Source organism: Syngnathus floridae, chromosome 19 (assembly GCF_059516105.1).
Source record: "Syngnathus floridae isolate MCC-2025c chromosome 19, RoL_Sflo_1.0, whole genome shotgun sequence".
Taxonomy (NCBI): domain Eukaryota; kingdom Metazoa; phylum Chordata; class Actinopteri; order Syngnathiformes; family Syngnathidae; genus Syngnathus; species Syngnathus floridae.
In genome coordinates this window covers 6,045,345-6,073,189 of record NC_142431.1, presented here as the reverse complement: position 1 = coordinate 6,073,189, position 27,845 = coordinate 6,045,345, and the positions used below count along the sequence as shown (strand labels likewise).

The 27,845-nt window shown below is 45.1% G+C and overlaps 1 protein-coding gene across 4 annotated transcripts; it reads right to left on the bottom strand.

Moving 5' to 3' along the window:
- Positions 1 to 492: 492 nt before the first annotated feature.
- Positions 493 to 27,551, bottom strand: pak5 (p21 protein (Cdc42/Rac)-activated kinase 5). Of its 4 annotated transcripts, XM_088362396.1 has the most exons (13): positions 26,994 to 27,551; positions 21,553 to 21,648; positions 18,223 to 18,446; positions 17,142 to 17,180; positions 7,050 to 7,886; positions 5,036 to 5,245; positions 4,655 to 4,796; positions 4,434 to 4,588; positions 3,980 to 4,113; positions 2,906 to 3,032; positions 2,644 to 2,769; positions 2,335 to 2,469; positions 493 to 2,035 (listed from the first exon to the last, which is right to left on the bottom strand). In XM_088362396.1, the coding sequence occupies exons 3-13, from the start codon at positions 18,424 to 18,426 to the stop codon at positions 1,880 to 1,882; spliced, it is 2,265 nt and encodes a 754-aa protein (XP_088218522.1). In that variant the 5' UTR covers positions 18,427 to 18,446; positions 21,553 to 21,648; positions 26,994 to 27,551; the 3' UTR covers positions 493 to 1,879. The 4 variants fall into 4 exon arrangements, with proteins under 4 accessions (XP_088218522.1, XP_088218524.1, XP_088218525.1 ...); XM_088362398.1 differs by lacking the exon at positions 21,553 to 21,648; XM_088362399.1 differs by lacking the exon at positions 17,142 to 17,180 and having other exon boundaries at positions 26,994 to 27,550.
- Between the last annotated feature and the right edge of the window lie 294 nt (positions 27,552 to 27,845).

Sequence of the window (27,845 nt, the reverse complement as noted above, 5' to 3'; positions counted from 1 at the left end):
GTTCATATTGTTTGGTTATGTTTCGTTTGGTTTTTTGGGTGCGCTTACAGCATTAATGATTTTTAATAATACGAGCCATAGTATACATGGTCATTTTTTAAGCCTTACTAATTGAAATTAATTAATTGATTAATTAATTAATTAATTAATTAAAGGCAAGTCTAAAGCATTTCTAATATCTAACATCTCTTCCCTTCTCAAAACATCTACAAACAAACCCAGCTGTTCTGTTTTATTTAGTGAGGCGTCGTTGAAGGCTGAGAGAAGAGAAGCTCTGCTGTCCCTCCTGAAATCAATATCCCATTACACCGCAAAGCACTTGCAGCACACAAAGACAAATAAGACCATAAATTACGACACCTCCATCTTTTTTTTTTTTGCCTCTGGGCTGCTTTGAACTTTTGAGAGATGAGAGGACAAAACGAAGTGAAGATGACGGAGAAGAGAGGCCTTGGTAAAAAGAAAGAGGTGAGACATGCAACAAGACATTGGTCTTATGGAAGTTTGTTTTAATTGAAAGCATCTTCACAGACATGCTGTGACACTGTACAACACGCACGCACACGCATTCGTATTTACATCACAGTGACTGATGGGTCAAAATGGATGTCAGCCGCTTTTACACTGGTGTATTCCGGGTGATTTCATGACAAGGACGATGAACCATTTATTTATTTATTTATCTTTACTTTGTGTTTCTAATTGATTCCCTCAGTGTGTGCTACAATGAGTGCAAATTATTACAGTAGCGGACACCCACTGGCTTCATTGGCTCCCTGCAATTGCTAAAGATACACTCAAATCATAAAATGCTGACTTGACTTAAAGCCAATGTATCATTTCAATTACAAGGTTTTTATTTTAGGTATTTATCATATACCTCCTATATTAAATTTATTTGTTACAAGATGAATAGTTGAAATGTTGTTTATTTATATGTCCTCTTTACTTGGAAAGTATGTTTTACTGACGTAAAAATATACATTAAATATTGTCACTATTGGGTGAATATTTGTTATATACTGGTTAACCCCCACTGTTATTTTTTTACAAATTATGGACCAGTATAAAGTGTTTTCTAACCCTATTTGAAATTGACCGTATACAATTTGTAATGTATATTTTATTGTATTGACACAAAAACACAAAGTGAAGTCGTTGTTTCATTGCATTTGAGTGTATTTGAGTAGATCCCTGTTGACCGTCGCTTTTCTTTTTCATTAAATAATTTAAAAAGTAAATTGAACGAGAACAGAAGGCCACACTAGACAAAAATGAAGTGCAATAAATAAATAAATAAATACTTTAAAAAGCTCTTAGAAAACGTCTAACATTACCCTTTTTTGCCCAACGTTTAATGGTTCTGTCTACAAAGATAGATAATAGTAATAATAAATATATGTAGTAGCTTTTTTTTTTTAGTAGCAGTTGGGTTCAAGTGGGATATTTGAAATATTGTGTGTGTGTTTCTGTGTTTTGTATTTGTGTGTGTGTATTTCTTAATGAAAAAGTGTATTATAAAGAGTAGGAAAGTCTATTGAATACTGCTCATATCACAATGGCGACCACACCATCAAATACTCAAAGTTATCAAAACTGTACACTCAATCTTACAAGTTGCTCTTAAAATACATGTGCAGCGGGAGCGTGGGTGGCCGCTCCACCCGCGCACGGCTTCTCTGCAGCACTGCCCACGCTCTCGGGGGTCCACTCAGGTCCTCTAAGGTGACTAACTAAAACACCCAGAGTCCACTTCAGAGTTTCTTTGTAGTAGTGGGTTCCGTGTGTGTCGGTTAGCTAATCTACGTTATGGTCACAAGAGTGTTGACAAGATGTGGGAGGGCAGTAACCACAGAAGTGTGTGTGCGTGTGTGTCTGTTCAGCGGTGGCGATAGTGTCTCATGAGGGGCACTATACAGGACGGCGGTCCCGATAGTTTGAGGAAGGGATGCTGAAGGAGCTCCTGCGCGGTGGCTCGCTGGGAAGGCTCGCGCACCAGCATCAGGTCCAGGAAGGAGCGCAGCACCGACGACACCTGCCACCAAACCACGACAGAGAGATTAGTCAAGCTAATTGGACAAGTCTTATAATTTACTGAGCATTTTGACATGTTTTTTTATAATTCACTATTTTTTATATATGTATATTTTTTTTACATTTTTTTTTCTTTATTATTATTCAAATATTTTTTAATATATATTTTATTATTTACTTCTATATTTAGATTTTTTGTTATTATTTTATTATTAAGTTTGTATTTTTTTTTATATTTTTATAATGGAACATGGAATGATCATGGCAAATTCCCATTTGGCTAGGCTAGTTCACACTTACCTTGTGTAACTCTTTTAGCCGCGGTGGCAGGTTGTCCCGTATCCTCCTCATGGCTTGCAGGGGGGGCTCATTGAAGTACGGGGGCTCACCGTCCACCATTTCAATCACCATGATGCCCAGCGACCACACGTCCACCTACACACACACACACACACGCACACGCACACGCACACGCACACGCACACGCACACGCACACGCACACAGAGCTGTGGTTGATAGCAGCTTCTATGTCAGTGTCCATTCAATAAACGGCTGAAAGGGGCATCTGTGTAAGAACCCTTAGTGTGGACTGCATGCGTGCCACTCACCTCTGTCCCATAAGGCAGTCTGGAGATGACTTCCGGCGCCATCCAATACGGCGTCCCCACCAGCGATTTCCTCTTGGGCACTTCTTTGGATACTTGGGCACAGAAGCCAAAGTCGGACAGCTTGATCTGCACATCAAGAAGAAGTCTGTTTTATGGCAAGGGAGGTGCTAATCTGACATATTAGCCATTAAAATTTGAATAAAATACTTTTTCTTCAACTTTTGCAATTTTTGTCAAAATGCTAAAATCCGTGCGTATTTACCCGTCCGTCACTGGTGAGCAGGATGGAATCGCTTTTGATGTCCCGGTGGATGACGCCTTGCGTGTGAAGGTAGCACAGGGCCCGCAACACCGACAAGCACACCGTGGCGATCTGCTCCTCGTTCATCCTGTATTAAATTGCGTAATACAATTCAAAATGGCCGCTAATTATAAGTCAAAGACAGAGGTTGTGTTTGCAGCCGTGAGCAGGAGGTCCCAGATGGCGGTTCAGGCGCAACGCGGCGCACGCACACGACACATTTACAGCTTCAATGATCACGCGCACACATGGCCAGCTGGCACTTTGTGTCTATTTTAGCGCGGCACAACCCTTAACAAACTTTTACCGTGTTGAACGCACAAACAATCTGAAGTCGATGAAGTGTCACATGTTTGCACTGACAAATGAGCACTTCTGATAATGAACAGTCAATGGTTGTGTGTACATGCACACACACGTGCACAGATGAGGATCATTGAAACAGAAAATTGTTTTGCAATATAACAATAATAAAAAAAATGTTAATGATCTTGTAAGCTTGTCAAGAGAAGGACAATTATAGCGCTGCTTAGACAAAGAGTGCAGCGACGCTTGCACTCGCAACAACGCAAATTACCTAAACCTTGACGCCAAGCGAAAACAGCATAAAGACTTATGCTCATCTCAGCCGACGCAAGTATTTGTTTACAAAAGACAACTGTCTTGATGCAAAAGGAGCTAAACCAAGATAAATCATGTTTTTTGTGTGAAAATAATTTTGATTTTGTTGCTTACCTAAGCTAAACCTGGCAAGGCTGCTTATGGAAGCTAACTCTGGTTTGAGGTGCGTTTGCACGACCATCTTGAAAGCCGTTCAAGCAAGACGCGACATTTGATGCACCAACAATCCACACAAATGGATGGAATTAAAGCGCCAAAACAATCAACGTGGAAAAGTCATTAACACAGAGAGACAATTAGAGGAAAGTTGGGGAGTAAAAGATGTTGTGAAAGATTCCATTACAGACCATCTGTGTCATGTTCAAAAGCGCATTTGTTGTCTTCGGTTTGTGTGCGAGTGTGTTTCGCTCTTACCTGGTGTGTGTGACGATGTCGGTGAGCGCCCCTCCCTCCAGGAACTCCATGACCACCCACAGCTCGTCTCCCACCAAGTAGCTATTGTACATGTCAACTACGTTCTCGTGGTGATAGTCCCTCATGATCACCACCTACACACACATCCAGTATTTATAAATAAACATGTCAATTCATATTAGCTCTTCATTGAAATGACTATCTCTATGTGAACATATTCTGGAGTTTAAACGTAACAGGATTACATTGCGCGGATTAAGAGGATTACAATGAAACTAATTAGCTCACACCCTCCGACGTACGCACGCAGGGAAAACCTAAACACACACACATGCAGACACGCGGTGTGTCACTGCTTGATAGAGTAAAGCTTGAACGTGTGTGCAAATACGACAACAGCTCGTCTATCTGATGCCTTATATTTGTAAAATAGATGATTGTAGTGTATCTGCACCTCGTTGAAGAGCAGCTCCCTCCTCTGCTGCTTCCTCAGGTCCATCTTCTTGACGGCCACCTGCTTTCCGCTGTGCTTCTCGCTGGCGATGCACACGATGCCCGTGGAGCCCTCGCCGATCTTGATGAAGCTGTCCAGGTACTCGCGGGGGTCGCCTGATGACAGAATAAATGCGACATTACAAAAGAACATTTGTAGACAGGTACAGTACAGTTGGTTACCTGGATTGACAACGAGTTGCAGCGCGGCTCGGAACTGCTCGTGAGACACCCTGGAGGGCTGAGTGTCGGAGCTGGACCCCCACGAAGGGGGAGGGTACGCCCCTGGGGGGATGTAGGGCGACGACGGCTGCGAGTATGCGCCCTACGTTAAAAAGAAAAAACATTTATTTTCAAAAGCTATCATTAAGAAACTAAACCAAACAATTAATTTTAATAGCAACCATAAAATCAGTCCAATAAAAATAAAAATAAACCGATAATTAAAAAAATTAAAAAAAAACAATATAAAATAAGTATTGAAATTTAAAATAAAAAATAATAATCTGATGGAAATACAATACAGCAACCGTAAAATGCTACTTTGTGTTGTGGCCTGCCTACCTGCGGCGTGTACGGTGGGCTGGGCTGGGAGGGCGGGTGGTGATAGGGCGACGGCTTGTAGTGGTGAAAAACGGGCGGGTAGGGCAGGTGCACGGGCGGGTAGCCGGGGGGCTTGGCGTGGTTCTGAGGTAGCTTGAGGGGTCCACGGGGGTAGGTGTCGCCGACCGTGGCGTGGGGGCTGGCGTCCCGCGACGTACGCTCATAGTCGCCCTGGAAAAGCGGCAATATCAGTATTTGGTTACAAAAGACACCCAAGCACGACTGCACTCAATATGCATTGTAAAGCTGAGTTTTTTTTTGTGTGCTTTTGAGCCTTCCTGGAAAACAACACAAGTGCCAAAAAGGAACTAAACTAGTCATTCACACACGGAGAGGACAGGAAGAGGAGGGGGATCCTTCCTGACGTGTTGGGATGGTGTATAATTACATGCTGTGAACTCTTATAATCAATCACTCTGCAGCAAGAGGAGGGGGTGGTCCAAGCCCCCCCCATCCACCCTTCCCACTGTATCGTTGCCCGGCTGGCTGTCAGCCAAAAGGGCTCTCCTGATCCATGTTGGTTAAACGCGCATTAATCTGAGTTTGGCAGGGTAATCAACAACCTAACTCAAGTGTGAAATTGAATTCGGCGGCGGAACACGGTCGAGCCCGCTTTTATGCTAAGGCTGCAAAAGAGAGAGGTGGGGGGGGGGGGGGGGGAGTGCCGCAACATCAATTTGTCACTGAGAGCTGCTGCAGAGAAAAGGGGGAGAAAAGAGAGAAGGAGTGTGTGTTTATTATTGTGCGCGAGAGAGAGGATAAATAAAGCTGGTGCGGGGATGCGTTGGTTACACGGAAGAAAAAAGGCAAAGGGCCGTTTGTTCGGAGAAGAATGGACCCGGTTTGTGAGCTGCGCGTTTGGCGCAGGGATGAGCAAAGTACAGCTGGCGGGCCACATACGGGACGGCCGCATGGCCAAGCAGAAAATATCTGCTGAAATTATTTTGGGGGTTTCTCCCAAAAATTGGTTCATTTAAACACCATCTACAAATGACCTGGCCCATATACATTATTAAAACTGAAATAATGGCCCCCCGCCCCACTTTAACAAACAAATGTGAAAAACGACCTCCTCCTCCTACCGCAGTCCAATCCTGCATGGCTTGCAATCGACGTTGCTTTTTTATTTTTTTTCTTCCCTCCCTACGAACTATTTAGTGAAGCGTGCAGGTTAAATGCTTTTTCATCAAGGCGCCCTGGGATCCACATCAGCAAACCTGCCGGACTCGCCCGCCGCTGTGTGGAGGAAGACGAGGAGGAGGAGGACGACGAAGAGGAGGTGCCGCAGATGTCATCACGCTGCGCGGCGGCCTTAATGGAGCACGGAGAGCGAGCATAAGGAGCCAACCCCCGCCTCCCGTTGCAGGTTGACTGCATCGCTACCTCCGGCCCGGCCCGTGCCGCAAGCTCTCTAAAATTGACGGTGCGAGCGCTACACTGCGGTTGGGCTCAGTTTGTAACAGGAAAGAGAAGAACAGGAATGAGAGAATGAGCATGAAATCCTTTCATATTTTTCCAAGAGATGCTTGTCCTTCCATGTCAAAGCCCGTTCCACATAGTGCTCTTACATAACAACCCCATTAAAATGCAGCATATTATTACTTAAATGTAGTCTTGCTCTGGCACGCCGCTTTATTCTTTTTGGCGTATACCTCACTTGCCCTCTTCCTTTGTTCCCCTTTCACTTGGCTTTCTGTCCGCTCTCCTCGTGCTCAGTATGTCACGGCCGTGAGCTCAATGCTTTAAGCGCTAATTGATTCGACTGCGGAGACGGATCGAAAAGATGTCCATTAATTTCGGCAGATAGCCTGGACAAATTATCCTTTAAATAAAGAGTTGAGTGTACTGAGAAACCAAGTCGGGAGCTCACTGGACACTTCAATAGGTACACCTACTACTGGAGTTTAAGCGCAGCAGTATCCTGGGAGACAAAATGTTTCGCAGTACAAACAGTACATGAATAAAGAGTGTTTACCTTGTTGATGGTCTGAGAGGCACCGAGGCTCTCGGACAAGCGCGGGTACGTGTAGGAGCTGTAGGAGTGGGCCTGAGCGGGGTTCTTGAAGGGTCCGCCGGCCGCATAGGGGACATTGGGTTCCTGGAGCCCGGAGCCCGAGCGGGATCTCTGCCTGATGGCCGGCGTGGGACTGGTCTGCATCACATACGAGCTCTTGGGCCTCTTGTCGTAGTCTTCCCGCACGGCACCGTAACTCCACTCGCTGTCCGGGTAGTTGATCTGCTCGCTGTGAAGGGAGGCTCGGGACGGTGTTCCCACCGACGTGTCCCGGTAGTCCTGGCTGGACGAGCCGCCCACAGAGGCCCGGTAATAGCCACTGGAGCCCACGCCGCTCCCCACCGTGGAGGCTACCTCGTCCGTGGAGCGCCCCTTGCTCTCCAGGTAGGTGTGGTAGTCCGGCGGGAGCTTGCCGTAGTCCGACTTTTGGGGCATGGCATCCGGGTAGAAGGGGCTGCGGATGTGGTGCGAGTGGCCGTTGTGTTTGGTGAAGCGGTAATGCCGTCCCAGGGCCCATTCGCCGTCAGCCGAGAAGCCCGGCTTGTCCAGAGCGTAATCCCGGCTGCCGGAGGCGTCCAAGTCGCAGGAGTAGCGCGAGTAGTAGTGGCCAAAACCGTTTTCCTCGGGGCCGCCGGGACGAGCGCCCGGCAGAGGCCTGGAACCGGCGCCCGCTTGGTGAGCGCCCGGCGGGCTCTCCTTGCGCAGTGAATTGGAGCGCGTCACCGAGATGTTGTCAAACTCCTCCAGCAGGCCGTTGATGGACGCATCTTTGGGGGGCCGGTTTCCCCTCACGATGGTCTACGAGAAGAAAAAGAAAAACTTTGGTAACCACAAAAAACAAAGGGGGAAATGGCGGCAGGCCGATAACGATGGGGCTGCATTCCGTTTCAGTTCGGCCATTCCAGTCTAAGAACTGAATGAATTGAAATTCACCAGGGCGCACAATTTCAATTCCTTAGAGACAAGTATGAAGTCTTCATCACTTGCAATGAATGAACAAGCAATCCTCAAGCTGGATTTACGTTACATGCTACAAAATGGAAGTTTTTTTTTTGTCATTTTGTCCTCAAGATTGGATTTTTACCAAATTTTAACTTTCTCATGACACACACACACAAAAAAAAGGCTCAGCTTCAGATGCTAACAGGAAGCCGGCAGTGGATGGGAGCTGTTGCGTTCCCTGCCCCATTTCCCTCTCAACAGATTAGCTTCATTTTCAGTGGGCGTACTGCCGGGATGCGTTGTAGTAGTCGTGACGTCGTGCACGCACTCACACACGCACGAAGCGATTAGGTGCGCACGCACGCACACGTGTGCCGGGGCGTAGTGGCGGCTTAAACATCAGGGGTGCTTCTCATCCCCTCCTACCTCTCGCTAAGCCCTTTACACGCCGTTGTCGCGGTGACTCACTGGAAACTGGTGCTGCGTTACTCGTGAATCACGACGCAAAAGACGCACTTCAGTGTGAAGGGGAAGAAACAGAAAAAATATATGAAGCGAAGCCAGACACAGCAGGTGTTTGTTTGTACCGATACGCGTGGGTTGATTTAGAATTGTTGCTTTACGTAATTGTCAAGCAAGGGAAAACTTTGCAGAGTAAGCAATGAATCAATGTTATCAATTTGTGTCACATCTAAAATAATGACATATTTCTTGGGAGACGCCGTATTTTGTGTGACTTCTCAACATTTGCCGCTTTTCCTTTTCATTTATTTGCACGTCCATTTGGGCGACGTGTCAGCGCTAACACGTGTGCGAGCTCAGTGTCGTGCATATATTACAAGCTGGGCCGGCTCTTTAATACAGCAGCGTACTTTAAAATGGCGGCAATCGCACTGAAGCGCATGAAAGCCGCTAAATTAGCTGTCAGCAAGTACGCCTGTTTTGATACCCCCGAGGAAGAAAAAAACGCACACACGAGGTTCTTTTACACTAGAAATTTTAAAGCTGCGTTCATCTTGGTAAAAATTCATATTTTGTAGTAGTTGCAGATATGACCGCTAAAAATTAGCTCCAATGTAAACCAAATGGGAAGTCTATCCTTTTAGTTGGCGGCAGCCATTTTGAAGGATCCCTCAAACACAAATTTGACCCATATACACAAAATATGCAATGCTAAATTAAAAAAATATATATTCCTTTTGTTAAATTTCCACCTCAATTTGAGCAATTTCAACTTCAACACAATTTTCGCATGGCATGATTACTCCCAGTTGTCAGCAAGTTCTTGGGTTTGACGGACTGTCACGCATCTCCGTCACACTCTTTTTGTCACATGTGCTGAGACAGGAAGGCGGCAAAGCGGCGATGTGCTGACACAAGAATACATCTGTGCGTCTTTAAACACCTGCACACACCCGCACGCACACACACACACACACACACACACACACACACACACACACACACACACACACACACACACACACACACACACACACACACACACACACACACACACACACACACACACACCATACTTGCGCCATTCATCCATCAGAGTGTCAACATGCGCATCGGAATCTCTATCCTCAATGGGATGCGGGTTCATCACTCTGCGGGATTCAACATCTGATTATAAAAGAAGATTGCGCGTAGCATGCTGTAAATGTAAAGTATATGACCACGGACATAATCTCTTGGGGGGGGTTGAGGACATCATCGGATAGCAAAATAAAAAAGTGCTGCTCCATGTATTGTCACAAAGAAAATGAAAAGGACAACGGAACAATATGATGCGGAATTTCCTTTAGGAGAAAATGGGAATAGGACAGGACATTTTTTGGTTTCTGTTTGCCGAAATGTAGTTTCTTCCGGTTGGGGGGGGGGGGGGGGAGTCAAATTTATTTTAAACTGACTCAATGTTTTCTTCCTGCAGATAGTAAAAGACAAAATGGACAGAAACAGCATCGGTAATGTTTGCAACATATTGTAATAACTTGAGGGGGCTCATCTGCTCACATTTATACACAATTTTTACCACTACCTTTAGGCTTCGAGTGCTTTTTTCAGCTCATACGTATGATTCAGGCAATAAACTGTGGAAGTAGCTTCTCTCTCGCTTAGTAAGACTCCCCCCCACCCCCCTTCTATGAGCTGCCTGGGTGCCGTGAACTGGAACACGAGGTGAAACATTTGCTAAATGTAGCGATTACGTCAAGCTGAGCGGTTGGACGATTGGATGTTCTCAGGGGCGCTAATCAATCACGAGTTGGACAAATGCCGCAGTACGGCCAACGAGCGCAAAACTCAACTCCCGCATTTAACTACCGTTACTTACATTGTCGGTCAGCCCTCTTATATCTTGCACCGCTAATTTGACACACAAGAAACCACCGCCACCGAGGAAAAACAACCAATCAAGGACGGTCATTTGTCCCGCACTTACTTGGGAAAGTGCACAAAAGGGCGGCAATGTCTCGCTGTGCTGGGATCTGACTGATTTGCCGGATCGACTATTACGTCTCTGATGCAGCAATTTTGCAGATCTCAGCGTGGCCAAGTTTGCCAATTATGTCGGACCACATTGCATTTCCTGCATCCTGAAATGTACAGCGCAGTCACACAGCACCCCTGACTTTTGGTGCTTGGCAAAGTTAATAATAAATTAATTTGCCGTTAGGGGTCTGATGTGTGTGAAAGTGGCTTTACATGCAGGCTAACTCAATTAGCGCTCAGCACTGACCAGCTAATAAAGCTGCTAATCAATAGCAGCGTGCTGAGGCACGAATGGCGGCTGCAGAAACATGGCTGCCGACATCGGCGAGGAGAGAGAGAGACAAGGTTAATAGTGTGCCAAATCACTGTCAAGCGCTCGGGATCGCGCCTGGAAATCTTTCCATTAATTTGAATTAGAGGGCTTATAGTGAGTGGCCTCTGCAGAAACCGCCCCTTGTACCCCTCACGCCCCCTCCCCGCCGCATCTTTACGTCCTTACGGCGGCGTGGGTCGGGTCGTGCTCGGCGTCGGCTCTGACAGCGGCCATATTTCACCAGCGTGCCGCGTTGGCCTGTCCTCTAGTGATAAGCTGTAATAGATCTACTCACCATGCCCTGTTCAAGGTAAGTACAGCAGAGGAGAAAGGAGGAGGATGGGAAGAAATGGGGAAGAAGGGGGGGCAGGAGAAGAGAAGGGAAAGGACAGGACAGAAATGACAGGGAAGATGGCAGGAAAGGAAACGAGAGTGGAAGAATGAAAAAAGAAATGAGACTAGAGGGAAACTTAAGGAAAAGAAACCAGGATGAAGGAATTGAAAGCAAGGAGATAAAAGGAGGGAAAAAGAAACAAAAGAAAAGAAAAATGACAGGACAAGTAAAAAGAAAAGATAGTACAGGCCAGGAGATTAGGAAAGGAAAGAGAAAGAAGAGAGTGGGAGTGGATGAAATGAAAAATACACAGAAGTAAATCTAACGTGACAAATGACAACAAGAAAAGACGGAAAGTCGACTTTCTCCGAGAGAGCAAAGAAATGAGTAAGGGGAGGAGGCGGTCGGTATTGAAGGAGGAGGTGGCTGCATGACAAATGAGGCTGGCTGGGAGATAAGGGGGGATTAACCTTGCTACTAATGAAGGCGGGCATAATTAATGAGCGTGCCCTTCTGCTGACTCCTGGAGGGAGGCTGCGCTCCGCTGCTCGGCGGACAGCGGCATCCACAGGCAACAGGACCGCGGCCACTAATATGGTCTCTTTACTTCGAAATATTATGACACTTGAAAAAAAATAATAAACTCGTATGTCAAGGCATCTCCGGGGTTTTGTAAACCTTCTTGTGGACTAAAATTGCCAAGTCAGCACCTTTCACGCGGACTAGCGACCTGGAAAAATGCCAATGGACAATGCAGGCAGGTTGAAAAAGGCTAAAGCACATTTTCTATAAGTGTGGTTCAACCTTGGCGGAGGTCTGCATGTCTTCAACCTACAACTTATTGGAGCGTACAGATTCCCTCCCAGCTTGCGGTACAGTACTTCCTGGTTGGTTAGCATTACTTAACCTTGACGTTGCTGTGATTTATGGTGTTTGTTGGAAATGCGACAGGCACGCAACACAACGTGTGTAGCGACGCAGATGTGTATCTCCGCCCCTTGTTAGACATACGTGAAGCTCATCACCTCAACTACACTCTCACACTTCTGCCATTCATTAAAAGTACAAGAATTGATTGCACATAATGAATGTACTGGGATCACTTTTGCAGGTTTTCCAAAGGGACCACTGCAGGGGACTTTACCCTGGAACTAGAATTTTTTTTTTTTTAAGAATGAGCAGAACTATTGTCAAAAAAAGGTTCTTGGTAGATTCAGAAAGATTTTCTGGGGGGGTTTAGTCTGCAGAGTTGCACATAACTGACTGGAACCTATTCGATGGAACTGAGTGTGTTTGCCTCTGGCGCCCTCTGATGGACATAGTCATTGCAACACCAATGTATTTTCCCTATTTCTATTGGTGATTTTTAGTGTGGTAATGCAGCAAGATTTCAAACACTTGTGCTTTGCTACCCCTTGCGGGTCTGCCTCAGTACTACAGTACACTTTTTTTTTTTTAAAAATCCTGTGTAAATGGTAATTCTGTTTTTATTTTTAATTTACATTCATAACATTTGGAAGGAATTCATTATTTAATTCTGAATAATAGAGTAGAAAAAAAGTTTAAACCCCAAAACATTTTTGTAAGCATTATAAATATTTTGAATTTTAGCTTACCTACAGATGACCATTTTTTAAGAACCTGTTTAACTGAACTTCAAATTGTTTGACTTTTGCAGCGTTGAGCGTTGGTTGATAATGTTTACGTTTTAAAATGGGTCTTCATGCCAGCCCTCACTCACAGCTTGTGAGACGGCTTTGACCCAGTACCCTTTGACCCCCAAGTCTCAATAACAAGCTGCAGTGAAGCTCCCATTCTGCCCATGGGCAATTTCCAGCAAAATAGATGAGTTAAAGTTAAAAAGAAAACTTAAAGTACCAATGATCGTCACACACACATCTGGGTGTGGTGAAATTTGTCCTCTGCATTTAACCCATCCCCATGTGATTTTGAGCTATCCCTGGGGGAGAGGGGAGCAGTGAGCAGCAGCAGTGCCGCGCCTGGGAATCATTTCGTGATCTAACCCCCCAATTCCAACCCTTAATGCTGAGTGCCAAGCAGGGAGGCAATGGGTCCCATTTTTATAGTCTTTGGTATGACCCAGTCGGGGTTTGAACCCACAACCTTCCAGACTCAGGGCGGACACTCAACCACTAGGCCACTGAGCTAGAGGCGTAATGAAATAAAAACAACCCCCTTCTTTGACCTTAAGCATATTAGTGCACCAACAAGCAATTGGAGACAAAGGAGAAATTTGTTTTAGCTTCTAGTGGCAACTGTTGCAACCTCGCATCTATTAATGAGAACGTTCTGTTGTTGTTTTTTAATGGTCAGACAATTATTTTTCATCACGATTTGGGTATTTAAAGATTTCACATTACAGTATAGAGGATATGCACGTGACGTCACAGACCGGCTGACGGGTGGCAAAAAGCGGCAGACGCTGGGTGATGCTAATAGGGCCAAGGCTGGATTGACCTTTAGAGATATGTGCACTGGGGCATTTTTTTAGCATTTTATTAGTGGTGGTTGTTACGGTGCAACTTTGACCATGGTGAAGAGTTGTTGTGCCATTGGATGTGCCTATTGCTTCCAAAAAGGTGATACCAAGAAGCTGTATCGGTCCCCTGCGGACCAGACCAGAAAGGATAGCTGGGTGGCGGCGCTTCGTAGGGCGGAACATGGCCGCAACAGCTCCAAGCTTTGGAAGCCAACTATCCATTCTTACATCTGCTCAGATCACTTTGTGAGAGGTACGTAATTTTGTTTTATTGACGTCAACATTCATCTGTGAGGTATTGCTCGGATATTCCCTTTTTCTTGCTGCTACTCGGCCATGACCTAAGGAATGCATAATTACACCGCTTCATTACAGTATGTTTGTCTAATTGCTAGTTTCTAATAATTTGATTGTTCACAGTCAGAATCATCCATTGTCACTAGCGGATACAGGGTACAGCCCCAGGCGGATACACCCAAAGATCAGTTCGGCCTCACCTGAAACACTAAACTGGATCCACCAGTTTCCATTTTTATATCAAGCTTGTCTGAAAAACAACTATCAAATAGTTGTAAATGTCTGGATAAGTTACTGGCGGAAAAGTCGCCTTATCAGAGGACCAAGCGCTTGCTGCCCCAGCTCCTGCTACGCTTGAGCTGGTGGCGTTCTTACTTGGTTTCCACAGCGGATCAACACGAATGTTATATTTTTTCAACTTTCCAATGCATCTCTTGCGGCTTTCTTGGTCCAACTGGACGAAATAATCACTCACGACACCCACCAAGGCCGCCATCCTCACGAGTCCAGTGGCAGCGGACGAGGCTTTTTGCCACCCAAACAAAAATGGCCGCCCTGATCTGTGACGTCAGTGCATATCCTCTATTACATTTATATATTACATCATACATTAAAGTTTGTGTTAAATAATTTACTTTTCATTCATTATTCTAGTTTATTTGAGCTACTAAGACTTATTAACACACAATTAGAAACTTCTGTATACTGTATTCGGACTGAAATGTTAAAAAAAAAAGTATCTCCTAAATTGTAGTTCACAGTTTAGCCGAACGAGGGCGCCAGAGGACCGTTAAAGCATCAAAACAGGTATTTGAGCGTTGAATGATTATGATGATTTTGCTTGTCCTTGCTAATTGCTTTCATTTACAAAATGGTATACTGTGAAGCTATTACACCTGTAAAATTTTGATGTAGAAATTGTTCCCTACTTTATATTAACTGCCTCAAAGTCCTTCGAAAAAATGCCCATTCAATAAGGCTGTGAAGGGCAATTGCTGGAATTTTAAAAGCACTCTGGCCAAGCTTGCAGAAGGTTGGTGGGAGCCAACAATCCCCAGAATGCCGGCAGTGAGGAAGGAAAGGATCAATGACATCCATTCCACCTCCCAGCCAAAAAAAAAGACAGATGCTCTTCTCTCATTTTCTCTCTCCATCAGCAGCTATTCTGCTTCAAATTCTGCAAACAGCATTTAATCCCGCAACAGTTCAGACTGAACCCTGTTGAAATTGGACTTGAATTTAAAGGCGTATTGATCACCACCGGTAGCTCTCACTGAGTGAATGGCACAGGCAGTGATGAGGAGGATGATGAAAGTGGACTTGAGAAGCTCCCAAAATAGAAAGTCACAGTCAAGTATGTGACCTCAAGCAACATCAACACTTCCAACAAAGATCCCACTTTTAAGAGTAAGATGACGTTTGACCCTGACGGAAATCCCACCTGTTGTAGTGTCCCCTCCACCTGGCCTGACTGCGGCCTCCCTCCGGGTCCTTCAAAGCCCCTCGTCTCTCCGACCGTCGTGACTCCTCGGCCCCCTGCCATGACTCCCCCGTTGACCCCCAGCTGGTGGCCCTCTAGTTTCTGAGCAGCGTCACGATCAGATTTCCTCTAAATGAGTCGGTGGGTGCAGGGCGGCTGACTGACATTTGGAGTTTAGGGCGCCGCCATTTTGCCTTTGCGGGCCTACTGCCCCCTGTTGAACATCTAAAGAACTACACCTCCCAATGAGCTGATTTTGCTTTTTGGGAGCGGGGGCAAAATTGTGCTGGTCTTACAAAACAATTCGCATCCATGATTTGTTTGTTAATCCACCTCTTCCTGGATGATGTAAGGCTGAATGTTGAGCTTCCTGAAAATACCCACTGAGATTTCTCCGCCCACACTACCCACAGCGCATGCAGCTCACGGAGACAAGTGTGAGAGTGTGTGCGTGGTGGTGGGGATGGCTCCATGGCGACAGAATAAAAAATAAATCTTGAGTGTATAAAGGATCTTAGACAGCGATGATAGTTCAGTTTTATCCATCTGACAGTTTTTCTTAGGTAACCTGAGCAAAGTGCAAGTACAAAACAACATGCACTCACATGCCAACAGAACTCACAAGCTGGTGTAGACACACCCCATCACCGTAAATGAGCCCCTTGGAGAGGGTGAAAGTCACAGTGCAACATGAGACGACTTTCATTACCCCACAACAGGCTTTGACACACACACACACACTGTTGAGACAGCCATGTTTAAGACATGCCGCTGAGCAGATGTGTTAACCCACACTTGTGGATTAGCCTGTGTGGTGATGATGGCGGCGGCGGGGAAGCTGGAAGCAATACTAATGCTCCAGTGGAGATGAGCAGCCTGACAACTAGAGGCCACAGGCAATCAGCCGCCATGGCTGGGACGACTTCTCGACTTGACCAGGCCTAGCGCTCCAGCCCTAGCATTAGCACATAGCTAAGAATGGCTGTCAAGGTCCAGAGCGATAAGAAGTGAGGAGGGGGAGGCACCTCCCGCAAAGCTCCACTTTTTACTTTTAGGAGCTACTTGACTGCTAAAAAATATTCCTTCGCTTCAAGACTCCAGCTACACACCGAGCCTGCTGGTACATATAAGACATAATTCACCCTTTTGCATACTAAGTGCAGAGGAGGAGGACAAATATATTTGACACACACCTTGTAATCAAAACAAACGAATCTCTTATTTCAAGGCCCCGCTGTCATTCCCATAGAGCAAATGATTTAAGTAGGAAATCGGGTCGACAATACATTTCGCAGTGTGTCACCAGAACAAAATGAGCTTTCAGAGGCACTTTGCACTCATCATTATTTTCATCATTAGCATCATTATAATCATCATCAGGGGGAAGATTGAGGGAACATGCCGCTATAACTCATCTAATGTCATCTAGGGCGGCGTTTCTTTTTTTTTTTCTACTCATGCGGATGAAACAAAGGGAGGAGTGGAAATGAGGTCTAAGTAAAGACTTGTCAGAGCAAGGTAGTCATGTCATGAGTGGAGTCATTCTTCCACTTCCCGCCGTCAACTAAATGCATGGCGGCAGCAGGCAGCGGCGAGGAGATGCAATACAAGGCGGCGTGAGGTGAGAATGCAAAGGAAGGAGAAAAAGAGGTAAGGTGGAGGGGGGGGCAGACGGATAAAGGGAGTCATACTTTGGGCGTTTCGGACAGCCGGACCTTCTTGGGAGATATCTGTGAAGAGAGCAAGACAATTACTTTCTTGTTCGCCCCTCTTCAGAGATATTTCCTGTGGCATATTGCTGTTCTTGGTTGTGGCCATTTGAGTTGTGAGCTTAGATGCAAACCGTGTGAACTCCAAATGGCACGACAGTAAGTAATTCACAGAGACAAGGAAAGGCCAAAATGATTCACACCCTGGCCCCGATTCGGAATCGAGGTGAATTGTTTTTTTGTTTTTGTTTTTAGCTGGCTTACGTGTTTGTTATCCATGCTATGAATTCAGAAACAAATTTCCAGCCTGGAGGGCAGCGAGGGGGTCGGGGCCTTCTGGAAATCTGAACGATTATCGAACCAATGGCTGACAATACAGGCGGAAGTTGGGGATGACACAAATACTACGAGTTGAGCACTCGGGCCAGTTGAAATTTCCAGACACGTCTTTATGAGTATCGTGTGAAAGCCAATGAACAACAACACAACAGAGGAGACACTCAGAAGGGTCAGAGACGAGAAGACACAAAGAAAATGAAGACTTACATTCATATCAAAGTGTTGTGTTTTAACAAATGACCAAGTTTAAATCTGCATTAAGCATATTTTGTAGCCATCTTGTGTCAGTTTACTCAACATTTGCCTGAGTCATGTTTGAGTGTCACCTACTCCCCAAAAATGTAGGTAACACAAAAAAGTAGGTAACCGCTCAAGAGGCACGTCATATATGATTTGTTACGTAGATTTTAAAATGTCAACACTTTTCCAATAGGCGGTATCGACATCCTATTCTTTAAAGTGACCAATAAAAAGCTTAATGCAGGTTTAAAGCAGCACACTCGGATGTGATTATTAAGCGGGCATATTAAGAGTGATGTAATTGTGTGAGATGGCCAGATGGTGTTGGAGAAAACAAAGGAACAAGTGTAGGATTGGAGGGGTGTGAAGCAGACATGCTCAAGTAGAAAATACATCCTTAAAGAAAAAAAAACGGAATCACAGGGCTTAATCTGAAGAGGTCAAACAGGAGGAGTAAGGTCCGAAATATTAAGGTACGGCCTACCTTCATAGGTGCAAGCTGGATGGGAGTGATGTAGGAGGGGTCCACCATGGGCTTAGGTCGGTTGGCGGTGTCGGCCAGGAGGCTCTGCCATTGCTGCGGCAGCCCCGTAAACTTCTGCTCCCGCGGATCGAAGCCCGTGTGGACCCTGTGCTCAAAGTTGGACGGGGCCGAGATCTCCAGCCGTTTCTTCTTCTTACCGAACATGCTGGACAACCCTGACAAACCTGCAGAAAAAAAACAAGGACGGAAATATGTTATGTCATCACTTGCAGGTGTTGTCACGTTCTGGATAGTCTTGCTAGGTTTGCTAATGCTATTGTTTTTAGCTTTGCTGATGCTTGTCATGATACATCTCTGGTACTTCTGCACAAACAGTAGCTTGCAGCTACTGTGTTATGACTAATGGCATAAAATACAGTTTTAAGTAGTGATTGGTATTCCATTTTATAAAATGGTTCTGGCTTGGACCAGTTAGTGACACTAACTAAATTAAATACTTTATCATGCGCTAGTCGAGCCTCACAATGCTGCAAGACAGAAACGAGGCAAAAAGAAGCACAAGTGTCTTAACATGCCAGAAAAGAACTTTGGTTATGTAATTTAAACAGCAAAAAAAACCAACAACACTTCTTCCTCTGTGGCAGAACACAATGTTAGAAAAAATGATTGCAACTTAGTATTTTCTATTGGAACAGAGTGCGCTATGAGAGTCACATGATGTGCGTGGTGTCTCTGGGACAAAATGTCACGACGTTCGCTGTGAAAGGAGTTCATTGTTTTACGCTTTCTAGGAGCCATTGTCTTCAGAGTCAGTCGTTTTTCCTTTTGTGCATTATATTACTCGTGGAAAAATATTCAAATATTTAAAATATTTGTTCCCCCGTTTTGGAGTTATTAAAAACTTGACGGGGCTTAAATTGTCTCCACCGAGGCTCAAGCGCTGAGATATGACAACGGCGCGGAGGCAAGCCCGTCTCACTGAGCCCACACATGATGGGAATCAGCGTTGAGGCCTCGAGGAAGAACCTCCTTGGGGAGGAAAGACCCACTGCGCAACACCGCCTACGCTGGAGGTGTTATTTATAGACAGACTGTAAGGTTTTACACTTAACGTTATACCGCTACACGCTAACAATGTCACACAGGAGCCAGTTGTTGTTTTATTATTACTCGACAGGCTCCGAGAGATGCATTAAGGTTAGCGGGCTAAATTATTCTTAACCTCGCCGTAGAAAAATTGACAAATGCACAAACAAACATGAGGTCTCAGACTCATTTTCCTAACTAAAATGTACACGAGCATGACCGAAAGTGCTGAGTCATCCCAGGGCAAAGATCCTGATTCCCAGGTTGATTTGTCTCCAAACCATCTGTCATCCTCTCCAGTCTCCACAGGCATTTCCCTCCCATATTTTTTGGGGAATACGCAAAAACAGCCACAATTTGACCAGAACCTCCCACACCATGAAATAGTTAAGACGCTGCTCTTACCTAGTAAGAAATGGCCAGTGTCTTTTAACCATTTAACGTGCTGCTCATACGCCATGGCCCAAGTGCTCTGATGCAGTCAGATCCTGGTCACATGTTAAAGTGGACCTCTAATGGCTCCATTATCCACCACAAAACACAATGAGTCTTGGAATCCCTTTGGGGTACTAGTAATGATTCAGGTCAGCTTCCAGACTTAGCAGACCCCCAAGAGACACAGCGTTACTACGACGACCAGCCTATGACTGCGTTTGTGCCTGCATGCTCTGATAACTCCCAATGCGAGATGCAAAAAAAAAAAAGCGCCGATGCTAGCACCAAGGCGCGGCCAGACAGCTAAAGCCCGGCGCGTCCCATTCTGCTTTCATTGTTTGCCTAACGCCGTCTGACCGGGCCGCATCCCAAACCGAGCAGCCTCTGACCTTGCGCTGTCAAGCGTCCCTTTGTTAAACCAAGGAGCATATTTTACATTGGAAAAGTCTCATGAAACACCAGCAAATAAAAATAAGCAGACCACGTTAAAGCCACTGTGCCATCATTTGTCCAAGAGGAGATTTGATGGCTCAAAGGGTCATGCAGCAGTCACACCCTCGAAGCAAGTGTGAGCTATAAATACACCGTGCCACCTTCGAGGGTCTCACCCCGGGGCCTTTTCCCTGTCGCCGGTGGGGAGGGGGACAGCTGCACGCTAAATACAGAGCAAGGCAAGCAGAGTTATGGCGGCTAAAATGCATCAAACACATCTGTCACGCTAGCTTGCGAGTCTCAAGAACATTCTGGAAGCATCATATTAAAACATTGGTGACATGTGAATGTCAAATTCAATCACAACTTAATATTGGTAAAATTTCATTCTGAAACAAAAACAGTAGTTGTGACAGCTACTGGAGTCTCCGTGTAATTTTTCAACGGTCAAGCGGCAACAAACTGCAGTTCATGAGTGGGCTAATGTGGCACTGACACATTCCATCTCCATCGCTGCAGCCAAGGTTAGCCAGCAGAAAAAAAAAAAATAACGTCAGCTTTGACAGATGACGCACCCACAGGATTTTCTCCGCATGTTCCGTTCGCCGTTTGCTGCGTTAATCCTCAGAAAAGAAGAACATTGGTGTGACCTCGATTTGATAAGAGCAAAAGTTCACGTGACCATCCCCTAGTGTGCATTCGATGTGACTACAAGTTGGGTTGCTGGGAGCTTGTGGTTGGCAGAGGACATAAACCTAAGTGCTGTCTGATGTCTGGCTTTGTGCTTTTGTTTTCTGGCAAACACAACACAATACCGTGAGGTTATCATGACCAACCAGGGCCCAACATTAGTCTGCACAGATAAGTTGAAACATATAAATCATTGATCAGAACGTCACTATGTACGACCCCCTTTACCGCCGCCGCCCCCAACCCCCTTTTCACTCTCTTTGTCTTTACCCAGACAGTCAATGGAAGCTTATACCTGTTGACCTACATTACTGCCATCTTGAGCAGACGCGATTGTGGTAATCCTGAAGCCTGGAGTTGCAAGGCTTCAGTTCTGCTCCGAGCAAACTGTAGCAAATATTCAGCGGAAAATCACTCATTATACATTGTTCATTTGAATGAGACTGACAAGATGACTGAAAGTAATGCTTAATTGCAAATAAGGTAGCTTAGCATTCCCCGTGATTCGACTAGCCAATAAGCCAGCGACTCTATACTACATAAGCTTTAGCGTCGCTTCAAATAAACACTTGAGGTTAAAGTGTATGTTTCTTTGTGAGAAAAGACGCTTTTAATCCTCCAAGCACAAGAGCTTGCGGAAATATTTATGACACGAGTGGTGTGGGAAATGAGCAGAGAGCTGTCTACCTTCAAAGGGCACTCCAAGGCCACTGCCTGTTAGTACTCCGGCTGCGCTTTGCTCCGGTGGCCCTCCGCTGCTTCCGATTTGACGGCTTGACGAACCTGGAAGAGACAAGCTAGTTTGACGTCCAGTTTGGACTGGACTTGACATTTTGAGGATGAAGACAAAGTGGTGTTCGGGGTGTGCGTCTGCTCTCGTGACTTATTTCCAGAGTTATTTTAGGAAGCATTGTGAACTGATGTACATTATTCATCACATGTGGCAGGAAAGAGCATCACTTGAGGACATGCCCGTCATAAAAGAGTACTCTGGAAGCCACTAAAACATCTTACTACTGCTTCTCGGGTTTTAAGACGACCGGGTCAGGCGTAGTAGCATCCATGATGATCTACGGGGGAAAAAAAGTTGCAATTCTCGTCAATCAGTAAAAAGCTTTAAGCTAACCACCTTCAGCTATGTAGTCATTTTTAATCCATGAGCCTCTCTTGATGCTGAATGTTACAATAGCGAGTATTACTCTGAGGCGACCGACCCAGTGTGACCTGCCGGCCTGAGGTTTCCAGCATAGATGTTCTCATCAGGGCGGCAGACTCATACCGGTCCACATGACTTCACATGAACGATGCGCCGAGATAATACATCAGGATTAGCATTGTAGTGGTAACGGTGTCCCTACGTGGTTGCCTGTGCAAATCCTAATTGAGGAGCAAGAAGAGGCTATGGTGGAAGTTTGCAGACCCTCTTTACAGCTCCTGTCCTGTAAACTCATGCTTATCTACACTGTCAAGCTAATGCTACTGTTATGAGAGAAATGAGCTCTTTTGTAATATGTGCTGATAGCGTGAGAGAGAGAGAAACACAGAGAGACAACGCTAGCAATCAATGTAATGGGTTTGATTAGCGTGCAGCTGCCAGTTACAGAGTGCTGCTAACATGCCACGCACGTCGGCGTGCATGTTTTTTTTTGTGTGTTTTTTTTGTGTACTGCCGTCCCTTAGCTGCGCTCATTTCCTGCTGTTTCATGCTCGAGCATCAAAGAGGGCACAGCTGCGTTACTGGATAACCGCTTTCATCTATTCGGCAACCGCATCTGCGCTAACGTTTTGTGCTACGTTATTAGCAACTGACATCACAAGGTCTCCAGGCTATAATCTGCACTCGGGCGTGCATACAGAAAGTTTGCGTGTTCACACTGAAGATCAAACATGGAAAAAAAAAAGGAGGCTAAGAGCTTTTTCACACTGCACTTGACACAGCACAGTGTTCTGTCAACTAACCCACTTATCGTGCATGTGTTGCAACAGTACAACAACGCAACGTCGAGTCAGTAGGTGACCCGTATTGAAATTTTTTCAATTATGCATCACCTCGGCGAATTCAATAGGAGGGATTTCAGAGTGCAAATGGCGAGATTTAGACGTCTAAGTTTAAAATTGCAAGGCCAAGATTTTGCCAAACTAGTGAAGAGGAACCAGGCTACTTCCTGTTCAGTTGCTTAGCAACCAGTTCCAAATACAGTCACATCGTGCCATTGTCGTTCGTCCCTGCGCCCTACCCGGCGGCGGATGCTGCGCAAAGTCACTACAGTGTGTAAGCGTCTCAAATGAGACTGCCTGAGGTTTTGTCGGTATATGTTAAGATGTTCAAAGTGTCATGACACATATACACACACACACACACACACACATGTGCTTATCTATGTGATGGTCCGGCTTCCAGGCTATATTTAGGCCGGATGACAGCTCTTTGGCTGCAGACGGGAACACAAGAACATGGTTGCAAAGAAGATAATATGAATCATGCAGAGCCATAATGAATATCCTTATTCAAGTTTGCTTTGATGCAATTCCACCTGACTGATCTCAAATCACAGAACAAAACTGCATCTGCGCTGAGATTCCTTCAGGGTGCGTAAATCTTCATCACGCATCTCTTCCTCCTCACTCCAATTCCCACTGTGAGCAAAACAAGGAAATTTGATTTTTTTTTTAAGGCCTCCATTGCACTCGTATTACGCTTTGTCGAGCGGAACATAAAGACGCTGACCTGGGGTCTGTTTTATCGTGCTGAACTCATGTAGCAATCAATTTACTAGTCCCAAAGAGCCATTAAATGAATTTCCTGAGAACAAATACACTAAATATCTATTCGGGGGTGTAACGCTACAAGGAACAATCACAGTTCAGTACACACCAGTACCTTTTTTTTTTAAATTATAGGTGAAATATAAACAAATTAATTTACTGTTAAAAAAAACAGCTTCAATCTTATTTTTCTGGGAGTGCAACACCAGTGATTTTTTCTAATAAATAAAAGATTCTCAAATAAATGTATAAAGTACAATCAGATTAATGTCTAATGTATACAATAATAAATCATATTTAATAGTATGTAACAACTTGAATCTTTTCTTTTGGGGAAGTACAATATTGCTATTTGATCTTCTTAGGAAATTAACAAAGCAGACAAACTAGTTGTCACCTCGCCAGAGCTGCACTGTAATTGTTTACAAAGTAGGCGTGTGCCTAAAGCATTCTACATATTCATCCACAGTCGGACTAATTGCGGCGATAATGACTAAGTCTAATGACCAGCGGGCTCAGTTGAGCCCAATGCATTTAATACATGCACGGGTAATTTAAACTGGCCTTTGTTAGTGTTAATAAAGCGACAGAAAGTGATTGGAGGAGCAGACACCGAAGCAATTGGCTTTCTTGCCCCGGCCCGTTCCAAACAGGTATCGTTTTAAAAGGCGATTAAACTGGAATTAGGCGGCGACCGGTCGAGTCCGTGCGCATGAAACCAAATGAGGACGAGGCTGCGCAATTCACTGGCTGACTAAATCATACATACAGAAAATATACAATTTAAAAAATACTGGTTAGGAATAGTCAATTCTGTGCACGAGAAATACGAGAAAGCAGCCTGCTAACACTGCACAATTCACCAGCTAATAAATAAATATATAAATAAATAAATAAAAACAGCTCGCTGCTTCAGCCTGAAGGGTCAGGCGAGTCAGGCAGCTGAGGCAGATGCGGTGCTCTGAGGCCCCCAAGGCAAAGCTGGATGTTCAGGCTTCACTGGGCCTCCTCAGCAACAAATACACACACATTGCCAGAAGAAGTAGAACAGCCTCATTGAGCAGAGAAATGTGAAGAGGATTTAGGTTACGTGTCTCTAATTCTATAGAGCTTAAATATTTCTGTGTGTGTGTGTGTGTGTGTGCGCGCGTGTGTGTTTCTGACTGTGTGCACTGATGAAAATTGCCTAGGCATTAGCATTCTCTTGAGGTACGATGATGGAAAAACGGAAAATTTTTAAATGACTTCCACTGAGATTATCATACATTGCAATTAGCGCTAGCATGCTAACACTGCACTGTAACCAATATAAAAGTAAGCCTTCATAGGCAAGCCCCAAATGTAAACCTGAATGGATACATTCATTGTCACCTGTCCTGCCATTATCTCATCTTCCTCCTCAGTTCTTACAAGCTCCCTTATCCTCATTTGCCTCACCAGGCTATCTGTGGCCTTTCCAAGTGTCATTTGTAAAGGTTGAAGCCTAATTTGCAAAATAAAAAACAGTACAAAGCTGCCAGGTAAGAAAAAAAAAAAAAAGAAAAGAAAAGAAAAAAGGCTGGCTTTTTGCAACTGTCACAGGTAAGCACTCGAGCATAAAGATGCCGCTACGGATGATATAACGGCAGCAGGGACAGCGGCACGCATAACTTCCTCCTCCTGGTTAAATTATTCGCCGTGTGACTCCGTCTTATGTAATTTAGTGTGAGTAACCAAGGACATCCAAAATAGATGGAGGGAAAAAAAATGTACAGTATATGATGGGTTGAACATTGGTTATGATCCACATTCGTGATGTAGGCTGTGGCATTCCCTGGAGCTTTTGATTAGTATGTAAAGCTGCAGTGAGAAGAGAACACGCATGGACTCCGCTACCAAGAAGCAGTCACCCTACTGTGTCAAAGTTTGGGGCCCACTTAGAACTGTCCTTATTTTTTTCAGAAAAGTCTAATATTGAAATAAACAAAATAACTAGGACTAGGCATGATAGAAGGACCTAGAATGCAGTTAATGGTCATTAGCGAGCACCGGAGGAGCGGGCGTGTGCGCTACCAGGTTTAATGAGCGTATCATGTTACGTTGATTAAACGGCGCCATATGTCACACTCAAATTTATGGTCAATGAGGGGGCGGCAGGCTGGCGTCGTGTGTGAGCTTCCATCAATATGTCTGTTTGACACAATCAATGTTGTTTCATCTCATTAAAACACAAAAACAAACATTGTGGCTGAATGGGTCTTTATAGGAGGGCGAAATGATTTTGGAAAAATAATCTAATGGTGATTCATGAAACATGAAAAACTGAAGCCACTGATTTGTTTGCATCGTTGTTGTAATCTGATTATTGACTTGTCAAGTTGCTGTAGTGAACACTCAAAAGACTTCAACCAAGACGAACAACTTCATATAAGACCAGCAAAATTAAGCAGTGATTTTATTTTTTCAAACAGCAGTCTACTGAGGGAGGCTTTTGTTTCACATGGAATGAAAAACCTGATGTCAATAAGAGCGACATCTGCTATTTGAGGAAATACTCTCGCTCCAATTTTTAGAAACCACTCTTTCCGCTCTGAGGAAACACAAGGTCGCACACCAATGCCACAAATAAAGGCCAAAATCAAACAATTGGCAGGTCCCATCGGCACTTGAGGTGTTGTGTACGAGGTGGTAAGTTTTTATTACCTCCATTTGGACGTTGTTGGCGCCCGGGGCGATTATGAGCTTAGCAAGCAGGGGAGGGGGGGGACCCCAGCAAGATCAACACTTTTTAATTTTCCTCTCCACTACACTTATTCTAATCCCACGACCACAGTGAACTTGAAAAGCAGCCATGTACTGCCCTTTATTTACCTGCCCTACATTAACACGCTGTGGAGGCTGCTTGTCATACAGTACTAGTCTTGCAGAAATGCATTAGTGCACCAGCAACCTGGGAGGGATGTGGCCATGATAATAGCTCAAAGGAAGCTAAAGCAGATTATATGCAATGCATTCGACAGGAGCAAGTAGAATGCATGCAAAATGCTGCAAAAACACGCATTCCTCATCCAGAATGGGGTGTGTGTTATGCCTACCCGCTTCACTACCAAGGACAGCGGCCGCTCCACGGCGATTGAGCTGACAGCCATGACAACACACGCTCCGGCCCCACAAATGACAGCTGTCTTCCCGCATGAAGGCGGCTCCACTCCCCGGTCCGAGCTAGGTCAAACCCTGATTGTTCGGACAAATTAAGCCGAGGAGAGCTTCGTCTTTCCCGCGGGCGAGCGTTTGCTTTCCCCCCTTTCCTCCACCACCAAGCTACCATTCACTACGGCTGCATCGTCGCACAAAATGGAATCCAAACACACGCCGGCACTCACCTGTTCGTCGCCGGGGTGGAAGAGCTCACATGTCCCGTCGCTTTGTCCGGTTCTCTTCTATTCGAATGCGGGGAGAGCAGCGGCGGGTAACGTTACGTGTGAGCCAGTGGCGCCATGTTGGGTCTCCGGGAGCTGCTCTACTCCTGTGCGCCACATCCGGGCCGCTTGGAGGAGCGAATGAGCGGAGGGCACCGGAGTAACAAGCCGAGGAGCACCTGTGTTAGCCTAGGAAAAAATGCTCACCCTCACGGTCTCTCTAAGCCTCCTTCCCTAAGTGCAAACGCTGGTTCTTTGCACCATTTCGTCACCTGCACTTGTCATGCTCATGTTAGCGCGATGCTAACTAACGCCCCTTTGCAATTACATTAGCGACGCTAACTGTATTTAGTGCTGACGTCACTGGTAATTACCATGCACCTTTTTTTGGAGGTTGAGCATTAGTATCCCTAAATCATGCAAATCGATGCAAAGGAACCGTAAGAATCCATCTTTAACATGACTGTTGGCTCAAAGTGGAGTGTAAGAAAACGACAGAACCCGTTCTTTAAGTACAGTGCTGTGGTTGTGTGACGTCATGTAAATGATGACAGCGCCACTTAGTGGTGTATTATGAGAGCGCGGTTAAAACGGAACGTGCTGAGACAAGATGCAACCAATCGCAAACAAGTGACGTCACTGTAGTGCTATGTTATCCGACATCAATAAAATCCCTCAAAACATTATGTTTTTAAAAAAAGTAATTGAGGATAATTAACAACCATAAAAACGCTTTGTCAGAATAATGAACATTATTGGTTTGTTTTACAATTATTTTTAAACCAAATTTAATGTACATTTACATGACCTATTTAA

Excerpts from the sequence above, each read along its gene's own strand:
- pak5 (XM_088362396.1), bottom strand. The coding sequence starts at position 18,426 with ATGTTCGGTAAGAAGAAGAAACGGCTGGAGATCTCGGCCCCGTCCAAC. Across the intron at positions 5,246-7,049 it reads CCTCTCAGACCATCAACAAG|GGCGACTATGAGCGTACGTC; the intron begins GTAAACACTCTT and ends CCGCTTTTCCAG. Across the intron at positions 3,033-3,979 it reads GACATCGTCACACACACCAG|GATGAACGAGGAGCAGATCG; the intron begins GTAAGAGCGAAA and ends AATTTAATACAG.